At 44.5% G+C, this 13,138-nt stretch overlaps 1 protein-coding gene across 1 annotated transcript in view; it reads left to right on the top strand.

Moving 5' to 3' along the window:
- PHKG2 (phosphorylase kinase catalytic subunit gamma 2) overlaps nt 1-10,725 on the top strand; it is a 48,408-nt gene extending 37,683 nt beyond the window's left edge. The window contains exons 4-5 of the mRNA XM_069201688.1: nt 6,813-6,938; nt 8,940-10,725. Coding sequence (XP_069057789.1) covers nt 6,813-6,938; nt 8,940-9,251 — 438 coding nt within the window. The 3' untranslated portion in view covers nt 9,252-10,725. The remainder of the gene's footprint in view (nt 1-6,812; nt 6,939-8,939) is intronic.
- The last annotated feature ends 2,413 nt before the right edge of the window (nt 10,726-13,138 follow it).

Raw genomic sequence — 13,138 nt, 5'->3', positions numbered from 1 at the left:
CGGCACCGATCGCAGAAGCGCTCCGGCGGCCCTTCGGGGCTTCGTTCTTCAGCGGGGCCTGGTCGGCCCGACCACATCCATCGTCGAAGACTAATGGACCGGACCCCATACCGCTTCTGTCTGAAGTGCCACTTGAAGTATCCCTATACAGGCCAACACCTGGTCTGTAATCTGTGTTTATCACCAGAACACAGGGAGGATACTTGTGAGGCTTGTCGAGCGTTTCGATCTAAAAAGACCCTACGTGATCGACAAGCGAGGACTGCAAATGGTGTCGACACCAAGAGAACAATTCAACGTCGGAGAGGAGGAAAGACTCTGACGAATCCGAAAGTGAGCGACCCTCGACGATGCAGAGAGCAGAACTGCCCCGTCCAAAACTCACACAAAGATCGTTCAGGCCAAGGGGACGCCACCGCCAGCAGGCCATGGCTTAACCCATCGAAAAGAAGGTGACCAAACATCAGCACCGAAAAAGGCCAGAGATTTGCCGAAGACTTCCGACTCCGGTCGAGATTCCGGCACCAAACGATCTCGACACCAAGAGTTCGACTCACCCAAAGTGAGAAAAATATCGTCTGAACCGAAAAAGACATTTTCTGAAACATCGGTACCGAAAAAAGCAGCTTCGGAGCTGAAAGAAGCTCTTACACAGAAGAGCAAGGACTTTCCAGCCAAATGCATGAAAGACGCAGGTTGAGCAGGAAATAAGTATGGATGAACCAGACCATACGCAAAGGAGGTTGCATATCCAGAAAGAGACTGGCAACATACAAACTCTTCCTCCAATTAAACCACAAGAAAACTGGCATTTCAGGAGACAGAAATGCAGCCGAAGGCGAAGGTGGCCAGAGAAAAATTCCCACCACCAAGGTTTTCACTGCAACCTTCCCCACTACACTCGCCACAACTGTCTCCAGTGGGAACACCTCCATGCAGTCACCTACACATACAGGGATGACACAGGATGATCCGGATGCATGGGACTTATATGATGCACCAGTATCAGATAGCAGTCCGGATTGTTACCCAACAAAGCGTCACCTCCAGAGGACAGTACTGCATATACGCAGGTACTATCCAGGGCAGCTACGTTCCACAATGTAGCAATGCATTCCGAGCCAATAGAGGATGATTTCCTGTTCAACACCTTGGCATCCACCCACGCTTCCTACCAGAGTCTGCCAATGCTCCCGGGTATGTTCAAACATGCAAACAAAGTCAAGCCTCCCCCACGGATCCTGTGTTATAACACAACAACTTACAACGGACTCGGTGGTTGTAGGAGCAGCAAGAAAGAGGGCAAACTCTCAATCGTCAGACGCTCCACTGCCTGACAAAGAGAGTAGAAAGTTTGACGCAGCGGGCAAACGAGTGGCAGCCCAGACAGCCAATCAATGGCGGATCGCTAATTCGCAAGCCTTACTTGCTCGCTACGATAGGGCACACTGGGACGAGATGCAACACATGATCAACACATGCCCAAAGAACACCAGAAACGTGCCCAGCAGGTTGTGGAAGAAGGACAGGCAATATCCAACACCCATATAAGGTCCGCACTAGACTCTGCAGACACGGCAGCACGAACGGTCAACACTGCGGTAACCATTCGCAGGCATGCTGGTTAAGAAGCTCTGGATTCAGCCAGAAATCCAACAAGCGGTGTTGAACATGCCTTTTAACCAAGAACAATTGTTTGGGCCGGAAGTGGACACAGCAATTGAAAAGTTAAAGAAAGACACGGACATGGCCAAAGCCATGGGCGCGCTCTACTCCCCACAGATAGAGGCACATTAGAAAGCCACAATTAGAGGGGGTTTTCGAAGCAAACACCAGAGCCTTTCACCTCGCAAACCAGACCCACCTATCAGGCACCAATACCAGAGGGGAGGGTTTCGTGGCTCATATAGAGGAGGACAATTCCCAAGAGGAAGGGGAAAGTTCCAGATACCTAAAACAAGCCAAACCAAACAGTGACTCCAATGTCCCAAAACCCCACACTTATCACCAGTGGGGGGCAGACTTACCGCATACTATCAGAACTGGACACACATTACCACAGACGCATGGGTCCTAGCCATTATCCACCTGGTTATTGCATAGAATCACAAATTTCCCGCCAGATGTGCCACCAAGGGCACACAATCTGTCCAAACAACATTTAGACCTATTACAAATAGAGGTCCAAGCACTATTACAAAAACAAGCAATAGAGTTAGTACCCAACCATCAGAAAGGAACAGGCGTCTACTCACTATATTTCCTAATTCCAAAGAAGGACAAAACGTCAAGACCTATCTTAGATCTCAGAACACTGAATCTGTTCATCAAGTCAGACCACTTCCACATGGTACACTTCAAGACGTGGCTCCCTTACTAAAAAAGGAGGACTACATGTCAACTTGGATCTCAAGGATGTGTACTTTCACATACCCATCCATCCTTCTCACAGAAAATACTTAAGGTTTGTAATACACGGCGACACTATCAATTCAAAGTGTTACCGTTCAGGATAACAACGCCCCAAGGGTATTCACAAAATGCCTAGCAGTAGTAGCCGCTCACATAAGGAGACAGCACATGCATGTATTCCCATACTTCGACGACTGGCTAATAAAACCAACACTCAACAACAGTGTCTTCTTCACACGCAATACGTTATAGAAACTCTACACCAACTAGGGTTCTCTATAAATTACCAGAAATCACATCTGCAACCATCCCAAATACAATAATACTTGGGAGAAACACTCACCACACAAAGGGCAATTGCCACTCCAAGCCCACAAGGGTCCCAGCGTTCCAAATATAACATCCAGCATACAGTCAAACCATACACTACCCAGTAAGGTTTGGTAATGAACTTCTAGGCATGATGTCTTCCATGCATAGCCATTGTCCCACACGCAAGATTACACATGCGGCCCTTACAATAGTGCCTAGCAAAACAATGGACACAACACCAGGGTCAACTTCAAGATCTAGTGTTAATAGACCGCCAAACACACTTCTCGCTTCAATGGTGGAACCCTATAAATTTAAACCAAGGGCGGCCATTCCAAGACACGGTGCCTCAAGCTGTGATCACTACAGATGCTTCCATGATGGGGTGGGGAGCACACCTCAACAAGCACCGCATACAGGGTCAATGGGACAATCAATAAAAACAACTTAACATAAATCATTTGGAACTGCTAGCAGTGTTTCTAGCATTAAAAGCATTTCAACCACTAGTAGCCCACAAACACATTCTTGTCAAAACCGACAACATGACAACAATGTATTATCTCAACAAACAGGGGGGGGGGGGGGACACTCGTCGCAACTGTGTCTCTTAGCACAAAAAAATTGGCATTGGGCAATTCACAATCACATTCTCCTGAAAGCACAATACATCCCAGGCATTCAGAACCAATTAGCCGACAATCTCAGTTGAGATCACCAGCAAACTTACGAATGGGAAATTCATCCCCAGATCCTACAGGATCACTTCCTCCGCTGGGGAACACCAAACATAGACCTATTTGCAACAAAAGAAAACGCAAAATGCCAAAACTTAGCGTCCAGGTACCCACACCCTCAGCCCAAGGGCAATGCACTATGGATCAGTTGGTCAGGGATATTTGCTTACGCTTTCCCCCCTCTCCCACTCATTCCTTATCTGGTCAACAAACTAAGTCAAAACAAACTCAAACTAATACTCATAGCACCAACCTGGGCTCGCCAACCGTGGTACACAACCCTGTTGGACTCATCAGTAGTACCTCACATCAAATTACCAAACATACCAGATCTGTTAACACAACACAAACAACAGATCAGACACCCGAATCCAGCATCGCTCAATCTAGCAATCTGGCTCCTGAAGTTTTAGGATTCGGACATTTAAACCTTAAAAAAGAATGTATGGAGGCCATTAAACAAGCTAGAAAACCTACGACAAGACATTGTTACGCAAACAAATGGAAAGGATTTGTTTACTACTGCCACACTAATCAGATTCAACCACTACATGCCTCCACAAAGGACATTGTAAGCTACTTATTACACTTACAAAAGTCTAATCTAGCATTCTCTTCCATTAAAATACATCTCACTGCAATATCTGCCTATCTGCAGATTACACACACATTGCTTTTTAGAATCCCAGTCATCAAAGCATTTATGGAGGGACTAAAAAGAATCATACCCCCAAGGACACCACCAGTACCTTCGTGGAACCTTAATATTGTATTAACGCGACTCATGGGACCACCATTCGAACCCATGCACTCTTGTGAGATGCAATACTTAACTTGGAAAGTAGCCTTCCTAATAGCTAATACATCTCTTAGAAGAGTAAGTGAGATACAAGCATTTACTATTCAAGAACCCTTTATACAAATACATAAACATAAAGTGGTTCTCCGTACAAATCCCAAATTCCTACCAAAGGTCATATCACCATTCCACCTAAACCAAACAGTGGAACTCCCAGTCTTCTTTCCACAACCAGACTCGGTAGCCGAAAGAGACTTACATACATTAGACATAAAGAGAGCACTAATGTAATACATTGACAGAACAAAACAATTTCGTAAAACAAAACAATTGTTTGTAGCTTTCCAAAAACCTCATGCATGTAATCCTATATCCAAACAAGGCATCGCCAGATGGATAGTTAAATGTATTCTAACTTGCTATATTAAAGCAAAAAGAGATCTACCTATTACACCAGGAGCACATTCCACTAGGAAAAAAGGCGCCACAATGGCTTTTCTTGGGAATATACCTACAACGGAAATTTGTAAGGCAGCCACCTGGTCTACACCTCATACATTCACTAAGCATTACTGTGTAGATGTGTAGCAACGCAACAAGCCTCAGTAGGACAGGCTGTATTAAGAACATTATTTCAGACAATTTCAACTCTTACAGGCTAAGCCACCGCATTTTGGGGAGATTACTGCTTATTAGTCTATGCACAGCATGTGTATCTGCAGCTACACATGCCACCGAACGGAAAATGTCACTTACCCAGTGTACATCTGTTTGTGGCATGAGACGCTGCAGATTCACATGCGCCCTCCCACCTCCCCGGGAGCCTGTAGCTGTTATTAGTTGAATGAAAATTGTAAATTTGTAAATAAATATTATTTTAATATACATTATGTACATACATACCTACTCCATTGCATGGGCACATCTAGTATACTTACAACTCCTACCTCACCCTCTGCGGGGAAAACAATCTAAGATGGAGTCGATGCCCATGCGCAATGGAGCGAAAGGGAGGAGTCCCTCAGTCTCGTGACTCAGTCTTCTTCAAAGAAAAACAACTTGTAACACTCCGAGCCCAACACTAGATGGCAGGATAATGCACTGCATGTGAATCTGCAGCGTCTCATGCCACGAACAGATGAACACTGGGTAAGTGACATTTTCCTTATCCCTCCAGCCGGAGACGCTGTGTCACAGTGGCCTCTTGTTGCATTCACAGTCAGTCTGCTGGGGTTATTCGTATGACACTGTGGGTGCACTTCAAAGGAGGGTAACAATGCCTCAACAGTTTGTGCGTATCCACTGTCTGGTTGCTGAAAGGTCAGCTTTGTCCAACCAGACTTCTGTCTGAGTTTGTTGGGGGGGTACAAGCCCTACATAAAACTGGATTTTAGTATTAGATATGGGAGGACACTAGCATTACCATAGTATACTTCCTCCCCCTGCATCCACCGAGCCCACCTCCCAGCCCTCTGAGCCTAAGTTTATGTATGTGGCTGAAGACTTCAGCATCTTGAAAATGCCCAAAGTGGGTAAGGTTATCCCTGGGACCCTTCATCCCATTGGTTAGGGCGTGCTAGGGGTCATTCCCACCCACAACCTCGTGCCTAGCTTAAACCTGGATTCTCTAGGCGCCTACCCAGAACACTCCTGGACTTGTGGAAGATCAAAAAAAGACAGAATCTGCTGTCTGAGACCTGAGAAGAGTCTAGAAGACTGGTCCTGTTCCCCTCTTGTAGCCAAAAGAATGAAATGGATTCCATTGGTCACCACCTATTAAAGATACAGGGACACAAAAAGCTACAAAAGGCCTTTTCCTGCAACTGCTCAACTGACCAGTGGTAACTGGACCTACAACATAACCAGGCTGTGGTCTCTGCCTGAAATCCTGAGTCAAGTTCCTTCTTGGAGGTCCTGGGGGCCTTTAGAAGTGTACTCCTCTGGTGGATTGGGACTTAAGGGTCTAAATTCAAACAGTAAAATCTTTGACCAGGACGAACCTGGTTACTGTATCTGGCCTGCGCGCCAATGCAGTCAGCATTGAGTTGCTGTTAAGTCTTGTTCTACCACAACCATTATTTATCATTGGCACTTCTAGGTGCTATCTCTACGTAAGTTTTAAAAAATGTAACATCTGCTGTACCCCGTATTTAATTTGTTGTTTTAGTGTCATTTTGTTTATTAAATGTTACTCTATTTTCCTAACTCGTTTTGATATTTTTATTGTTTTGCATTTTGACTTTATTACTGTTTTAGTACTACATACATAGTTTATACATTGCTTCTAAGTTACACCTGCCTGCCCTGTGCCATAGCTACCAATGAGTGTAGTCTCCACCACCCACTCAATTAATAACTCAGTTCCTAACATTAACCTTTTCCTCTGCCTCTCTGGTAACATAATTTTTCAACTCTTCTCTTCTACCCTACTTCCCTCTTGTCTTTCTCGATCACTCCACATATCTATACTCTCTATGCATTACCTGTCGTCTTCTGCTTTCATCCCTTTTTCTCTCTTGTCTCCTCGTATCTCACTCTCTTCTCTCTCCTAGATCTCTCGCCTCCTGGTGGTGGACCCTGATGAGCGCTTTACAGCAGACCAGGCTTTGCAGCATCCCTTCTTCCAGAGCTATGAGCGTGAAGAGGTGCGGCACTTCAGTCCCTACCGCAAGTTCCGGGTGAGTGTACAGTTGGGGTGCATCCTTAACAAGCCCTTTTCTCGATCACAGTTCACAGCACTACATTGTTACTTCTGCCCCCTCACTGCCCCCTTCACTGGCAATAACCTGTTCCCACCTGACCCAACTAGAGTGCTCCTACATTCCTGTATATAAATATGAGTTTTCTTATCCTCCTTCATAACCCCCCACTCCCCTTGAAACAGTCTTTCACTCCATGTACCAGGAGCTTCCTTGTGCCAAGTCACCCCTATTCCTTTTAGCAGAGTAGCGCTCTTTCTTCACCAAACCCCCACCCCACCCCACCCCACCCCACCCCACCAAACCAAACCAGGGTGCTCTGCTGCTCACTCATCAACTGCTGAGCCATATCACTCTATTCAGCTAGAGTACCCATACCCTTTGGGAGTGCCAAGGTCAAACTGAAGCATTCGTCCCATCCACCCAAACCCAAGATATTTTCCCATTCACCCAAGAGAGTTTCATGCACCCCCCCCCCCCCACCTCCCCACCACAAAAGTTACAACACAGTTACCTCTATCCTATCATGGTATTGTTCCCCTGCTCTCCTAATTCTGCCTGCTCAATGACCACTGTGATTCCTAGCACTGCCCAGAAACAACTGGCCATAGACAGTACTGCCCACTTCTCCCACTCTCTGGTCTCCTTACTCAAAGTACTCTTCTTTCCTTTTAAAACTAGCATACAAATGTAAAAATGTCAGTGTTTAATAGTTGCTGTGTATTTGCTACAGTACCGTATAGCTTTTCGCCACAGAGTTTGGGGCGGTGATGTCAGTCCTATATCCTTGTTGCAGAGATGAAATCACATAAGGGCACCCATTTGGGATCGTGCACAAGAGGTGATGTTCAGCAGTGGCATATTTGGCTCAGAAGATAATCTGGCAGAAATTTCATAGTAGTATAACCCAACCCAGGACAGGTTGACGTAACCTAACCGTATCTGTTGCTCATGATTGGATTTGAATTCCCTTGTTCCCATTTTTTCCTCCCTTACTGACCTTTTCTCTTTCTCTCCTGGATCTTCAGATGGAGCGAAGAATGGCAGGTGGATGGTAACTTCCTCTGCTGTTCAGAACAGTATCACAGCTATATCATGGTTGTTTGTAGGAGGCGGAGTGGCCTCTAAAGTGGTTTTCTATTTATAGATTTACAAATGCAGAGAGTAGTGGCAGAGCTACAAGGATTGTCGTAAGACCTGTTGGTCTAATCAGCCACAGCATGGGACAATACACCTATGATTTACAGTATTATTTAGAGAGTGACCCTCCCATCATAAAAGTGGATAACTTGCACTATAGGTCCTTTCCATGTTAAATGTTACTCCTACTGGTGTACTGTTGTTTCGGCTTGTGGTTGCATAGGCAGGGAAGAGTTTGGTGCCCTCTTGTATTTCTCTGTGTGTGTTTGTATTTTAGTTCCTAATCAGCCATTGAGGTCCGGTTTATTGTACCAGGTGGATGTCCATGGTGGTCTGTTTGTAATATTTTACCTACCTACCAGTTGGCTGTTGTGTTGGGTCCTTAAGTGGGCTACATTCTGGTCACTTTAAGCAGCACACCCGGGAGAGAAAAGGGCTGGGGAAACCCAACACAAATGCATCTAATTGTATCTCAGCTTTCTGGAATGTCTAGGAGTTGCCCTGATATCTCTAACATCTTCTTCAACCCTGCCTGGGATACACCTCATACAGCTAAGATAAGGGCTATATTCTATTATTTCAAATTACAGTACTTCTCTGTCCTTCCTATTCCTTCTCTTTCTGATCTACTGGGTCATAGAAATATGCCTTGTTCTCTCTTCACTGTTTCACTGCTGTCTCTATTCTTATATTTTTGATCTCCACCATTTCGGTCTCTCTTCCCACAGAACACCTTTAACCCTCTCTGGATGACTGGTTCCAATGGCTCATTTCCCACTTTCTAGGCCTCTTTAACTCTCGTCTCTGGCTCACAGTCTTTCTCTCTCACTCTTTCTGTAGGTTGCTATTTGGACAGTTCTTGCCTCTATCCGCATCTATTCCAACTACCGCAAGGTGCGCCCGCTGACCAAGGAGATTTTGATGCGAGAGCCCTATGCCATAAAGGGGGTGCGCAAACTAATTGATGCCTGTGCCTTTCGCATTTATGGCCACTGGGTGAAGAAGGGTGAACAGCAAAACAGAGCTGCACTTTTCCAGAATGTTCCTCAGGCTATCCTGTTGACACTGGCTGGAGAGGACGATGAGGAACGAGGTCTCTTTGCCACATTTGAGGAACAGGAGAGATCAACTGGGGATATACTGGTGTACTAGGAAAGGCTCTGGAACCATCACCTTCACGTGATTGATGGCATGGTGGGATGTAAAAGTACTGTAGTATTATCTGCCTGTTTCCTGCTTATTTGTGGCTGTCCAAGTATCTATGCTTCCCACACACCATCCCATCCTCTAAGCACACTTTTCTTGAGCAATAAAGCTTTCCCTTTCAGAATTGACAATCCCGAACTTACCCTTACGTGTCCCCATTTTGGCTCTCCCCCACCCCCTTATTTTTATTTCCATTTTCCTGTATCAACCAATTGTACTTTCTTCCTGTTTGACTGCTTTACTGCATCAGTCTGATGAAAGGGCAGAGTTGCCTTAAGGGCCTAAGACATTGTGGATTTAGATATGTATTGGTGATTCATGTATGTATTGGTGATTCATGTAACTTCCGTCTAGAAGCCGCTACATTCTAAAGGGACCATCACAACTCAAGGCATCGGCACCTAATTCCCAGAATTTCACATGGTTTATGAAGATCTAATAATGATTCCCAGAGCAAGTAGGATCATGTGCCTATTAACCCTCCCAAGAAATGGGTGGGAAGTGGCCCCCACAGCTTCTTGGGTTTAATGGAGCCAGAGCCTATGGCGCAGGAACTCCCAGAGTACCCAAGCTAAAGCATAGAATATATAAGCCCAAGAAATGACAGGTATACCCCTTACACACATGGGGGAGCCCTAATCCCAAAAGACAAATTATCCAAGGTATTTTGAACTGGAGCGATGGAGGCAAGCATCCTAGATTGGGATACATAGTGCCTGGAAAAGCAAACAGATGATTCACAACTTCCATGAGATGTAAGGGAGAACACATGGTCCAAGGTTCGTTTGTCAGAGAATGAGCCTCTCAGCTGTTGATGGATCCACAGCCTCCCTCCCCAGGAAAATCATGGTAGCAGAGTCCTCAGCATGTACTCTATTAGGAATGCAACGCTTAAGGGGCCTGAGCCTTCTTCACCCACGATCCCCCTGAAGATTCATGATTCAAGATGAGCAGAAGGAGGAAAATGTAGGGAGCACAAGTGCAGAGCACTCATAACATAAAGGAAATAAGAGATTTTCCCAGGCACTCAAGAGCCCCAACACAGAGTGCAGCAGAACCAGATAACTAAGCTCAAGTTTCAAGAACCCTCTCAAATCCCAATATTAAACTGAGGAAACACCTACCTCATTATAATGGATCTTTCTCAAGACCTGCTGCCGGGGAGGGCTTCGGTCCTACTAGTTGTCCACAAAGCCATAGGTCACAAGCATCTTTGGGTGAAGGACACAATCGGGGCATGGTTGTCCATGTTATTGGGTGCACTTTTTCTTTACTCCAAGCTATCCTTCTGTGGGATTCTTGATTCCAGATGTTATAGTTTGAGGGGTTCACCGGTTTATATTTTTTTGTTTACATTTTGTTGTGCACTGATAATGGTGAGAACTGGCATACATTCTAATAAAGTTTTAATTTGCTTGTTTTTTTATGTGTCTTTGGTTCTCCCTGAAGCATGACTTGCGTCTGGTGAATTCAAACCGTGGGCAGTGCAAACAAGATCCCACGCATCATAAAATATATTTATTGTGTTTTGAACAGTGCAAATCGGTCTAAGAGATACCAGATAATTGAAGTGATGAGGTAACACTCTTTAAGAAAGAAAGAAAAAGTAGCGACAAGGAAGGAGAGTGGGGTTTCCTATTGGTGATGCTTAGGTTGCTCATCGGAGAGGTAAGTTTTCTTCTGGATAGTTTTGGTGTATATCTGAAGAAAGCTTGCTTCCTGATTCATAAAATAAAAAAAATAAAAAAATATTAATATTATTTCTCATACTTCTTGACTCCCAGTCTGTTGCTTTCTTGGATTCTTGTATTTTCTGGGGGCTCTTTAGATGCACATTTTACAACTCAGGAGTGAGGCTTGGCATAATTGTTACAAAATCAAACCAGCAAACTGGATGTGAGAGTACATCCAAGGATGATGAATGTATTAATAAATACCCTTTATTCTAATGTGTGGTGTGGATTTCATAAAAATGAAAGGCAGACGCTCACCCACCAGCCTTGGTGGCATCCATCATTGGGTTTGCCTCACCCATCTGACCTTCTTAGGAGGATGGATTGATGGATTGTCTCCCTCCCTAATGTTTTCTAGGGAGTAATCCAACATAAAAGTTTACACATCCCTGTAGACAATCCAAAGGAATGTTTATTATTATATTTTATGGGGAATGTTAAAACAAAGTGAACATAGAGATGTTAGGGGCATCATTAATCTTGAATCCCACTGGTTGACATGTCCCAACCATTTTAATGCCCGCTAGTGGGATTCACAGCTGTCTTGAGGACTAAGGCCGTATGTTCTGGAGCAGTAAGGTTCGGTGCCTACACATGCACACTCATTCATGCGCAACACTAATTATACTTGCTTCAAAAGGTTGAGTCTTCATTGTTCGAAAACCTGTTTAAACATATGACATTATGAGACATTAAAAAAATGTAGTTCAGGGACTCTGAGTAGTTCATGTAGGTGCTATTGTGCCTGAGACTATTGAGTTCCATAGACGAACATGAATCATCACTGCAAGAACATGAGGTACAGAAAGTGGCATAAATACCTCATTTAGTGATCATAAGGTTGAAACATGGTCACACTTGTACTTTTTAGGTCGAGCCTAGACAGCTCTTGTGCTGTCACAAAGCAACCTGTTGTATAGGCTTTGTGGGGTTCAGCTCCACACAGTGATTTTCATTTGTTTGTCAGTGAGCTGTAAAAATCCTTGTTAAAGGTCAATCCTTCCTCTTTTCCCTCCTTTTTTGTTTTTGTTTCCTCCCACAGAGATCCGACCAAGGGCCATCAATCTATATATAATCTCACAATTTTAAGATCTGTTAAGGGACTACTTTTATCTTTTTCATCTGGAGCACTGCAGAGGAGTGCTTGTTGTATTGCTCTGCTTTAAACTAAGAGGAAACCATGCCAAAGAATGCAGCACTCTTAGCCTGAGTAATGAATTTATTAAGGCACTTCCCAGATATCGAGTAAAAGCACATGAATATATGAACATAAGCATTTAACTCAAATGCAGTGAAACACATGCATATGCCAAAATACTCACAACAGTTAAACAATGACAGGTAAAAATGTGCAATATATCAGCAGTGACTATGCATCACCATGGGGGTTGAATCCATCATCCTTGCCAGCACCAAGTCGAGGAACCCTGAACGGCTGAGGCAGGAGAATGTCCCCAAAACGGAATTGTCGTGAGCAGTGTGTCCACTCTCAGGCTAGCGCCTCTGTCTCAGTGCCAAGTTTCCCCATCTTATATACCTTAAACAACTCAAGAGGAAGATTCTAGTACCCCCCCTCCCCCTCTTTGATTATGGAATTCACACGCTGGCAGTACTCGGTCTGCGTCATGCGCAAAAGAACTATCCAGCCCCCAATGCGCATTCGCATACAGAGCTGTACCTGTCACATTCTCATCCTAGTACACTCTTGTCATAGCCACATTCCCCAGAACATGTTCTATCATGGTATGACCCTCCTCTGGTGAGTAGAGCAAAAACACATGCAGTGTGGAAAACAAGCTCTGTGTGAAAACAACCATGCGCCACCGCTGTGACGATACCTGAAGCTAAGCACAAAATGGAGACGGGTCAAATACACATAGCATTACACTTTGACCAGTGACTCTCGTAGCATACTGGTCTAAAAGTAACCCTTTTTGGTCTAAACTTAGTAAGTAGGTTAGGTATGCATTGTATACATTAACATAGCATTATTCTAATACAAATTACTACAAGTATTCCACCTAAAATGGACATAAGTTGATTAAAATCAGGAAGCCAGCTAAATAACCAATCCCACCACCCTTTGTCTACATCTTGCTT

Source organism: Pleurodeles waltl, chromosome 7 (assembly GCF_031143425.1).
Source record: "Pleurodeles waltl isolate 20211129_DDA chromosome 7, aPleWal1.hap1.20221129, whole genome shotgun sequence".
NCBI lineage: Eukaryota > Metazoa > Chordata > Amphibia > Caudata > Salamandridae > Pleurodeles > Pleurodeles waltl.
This window is presented reverse-complemented; position numbering and strand designations above follow the sequence as displayed.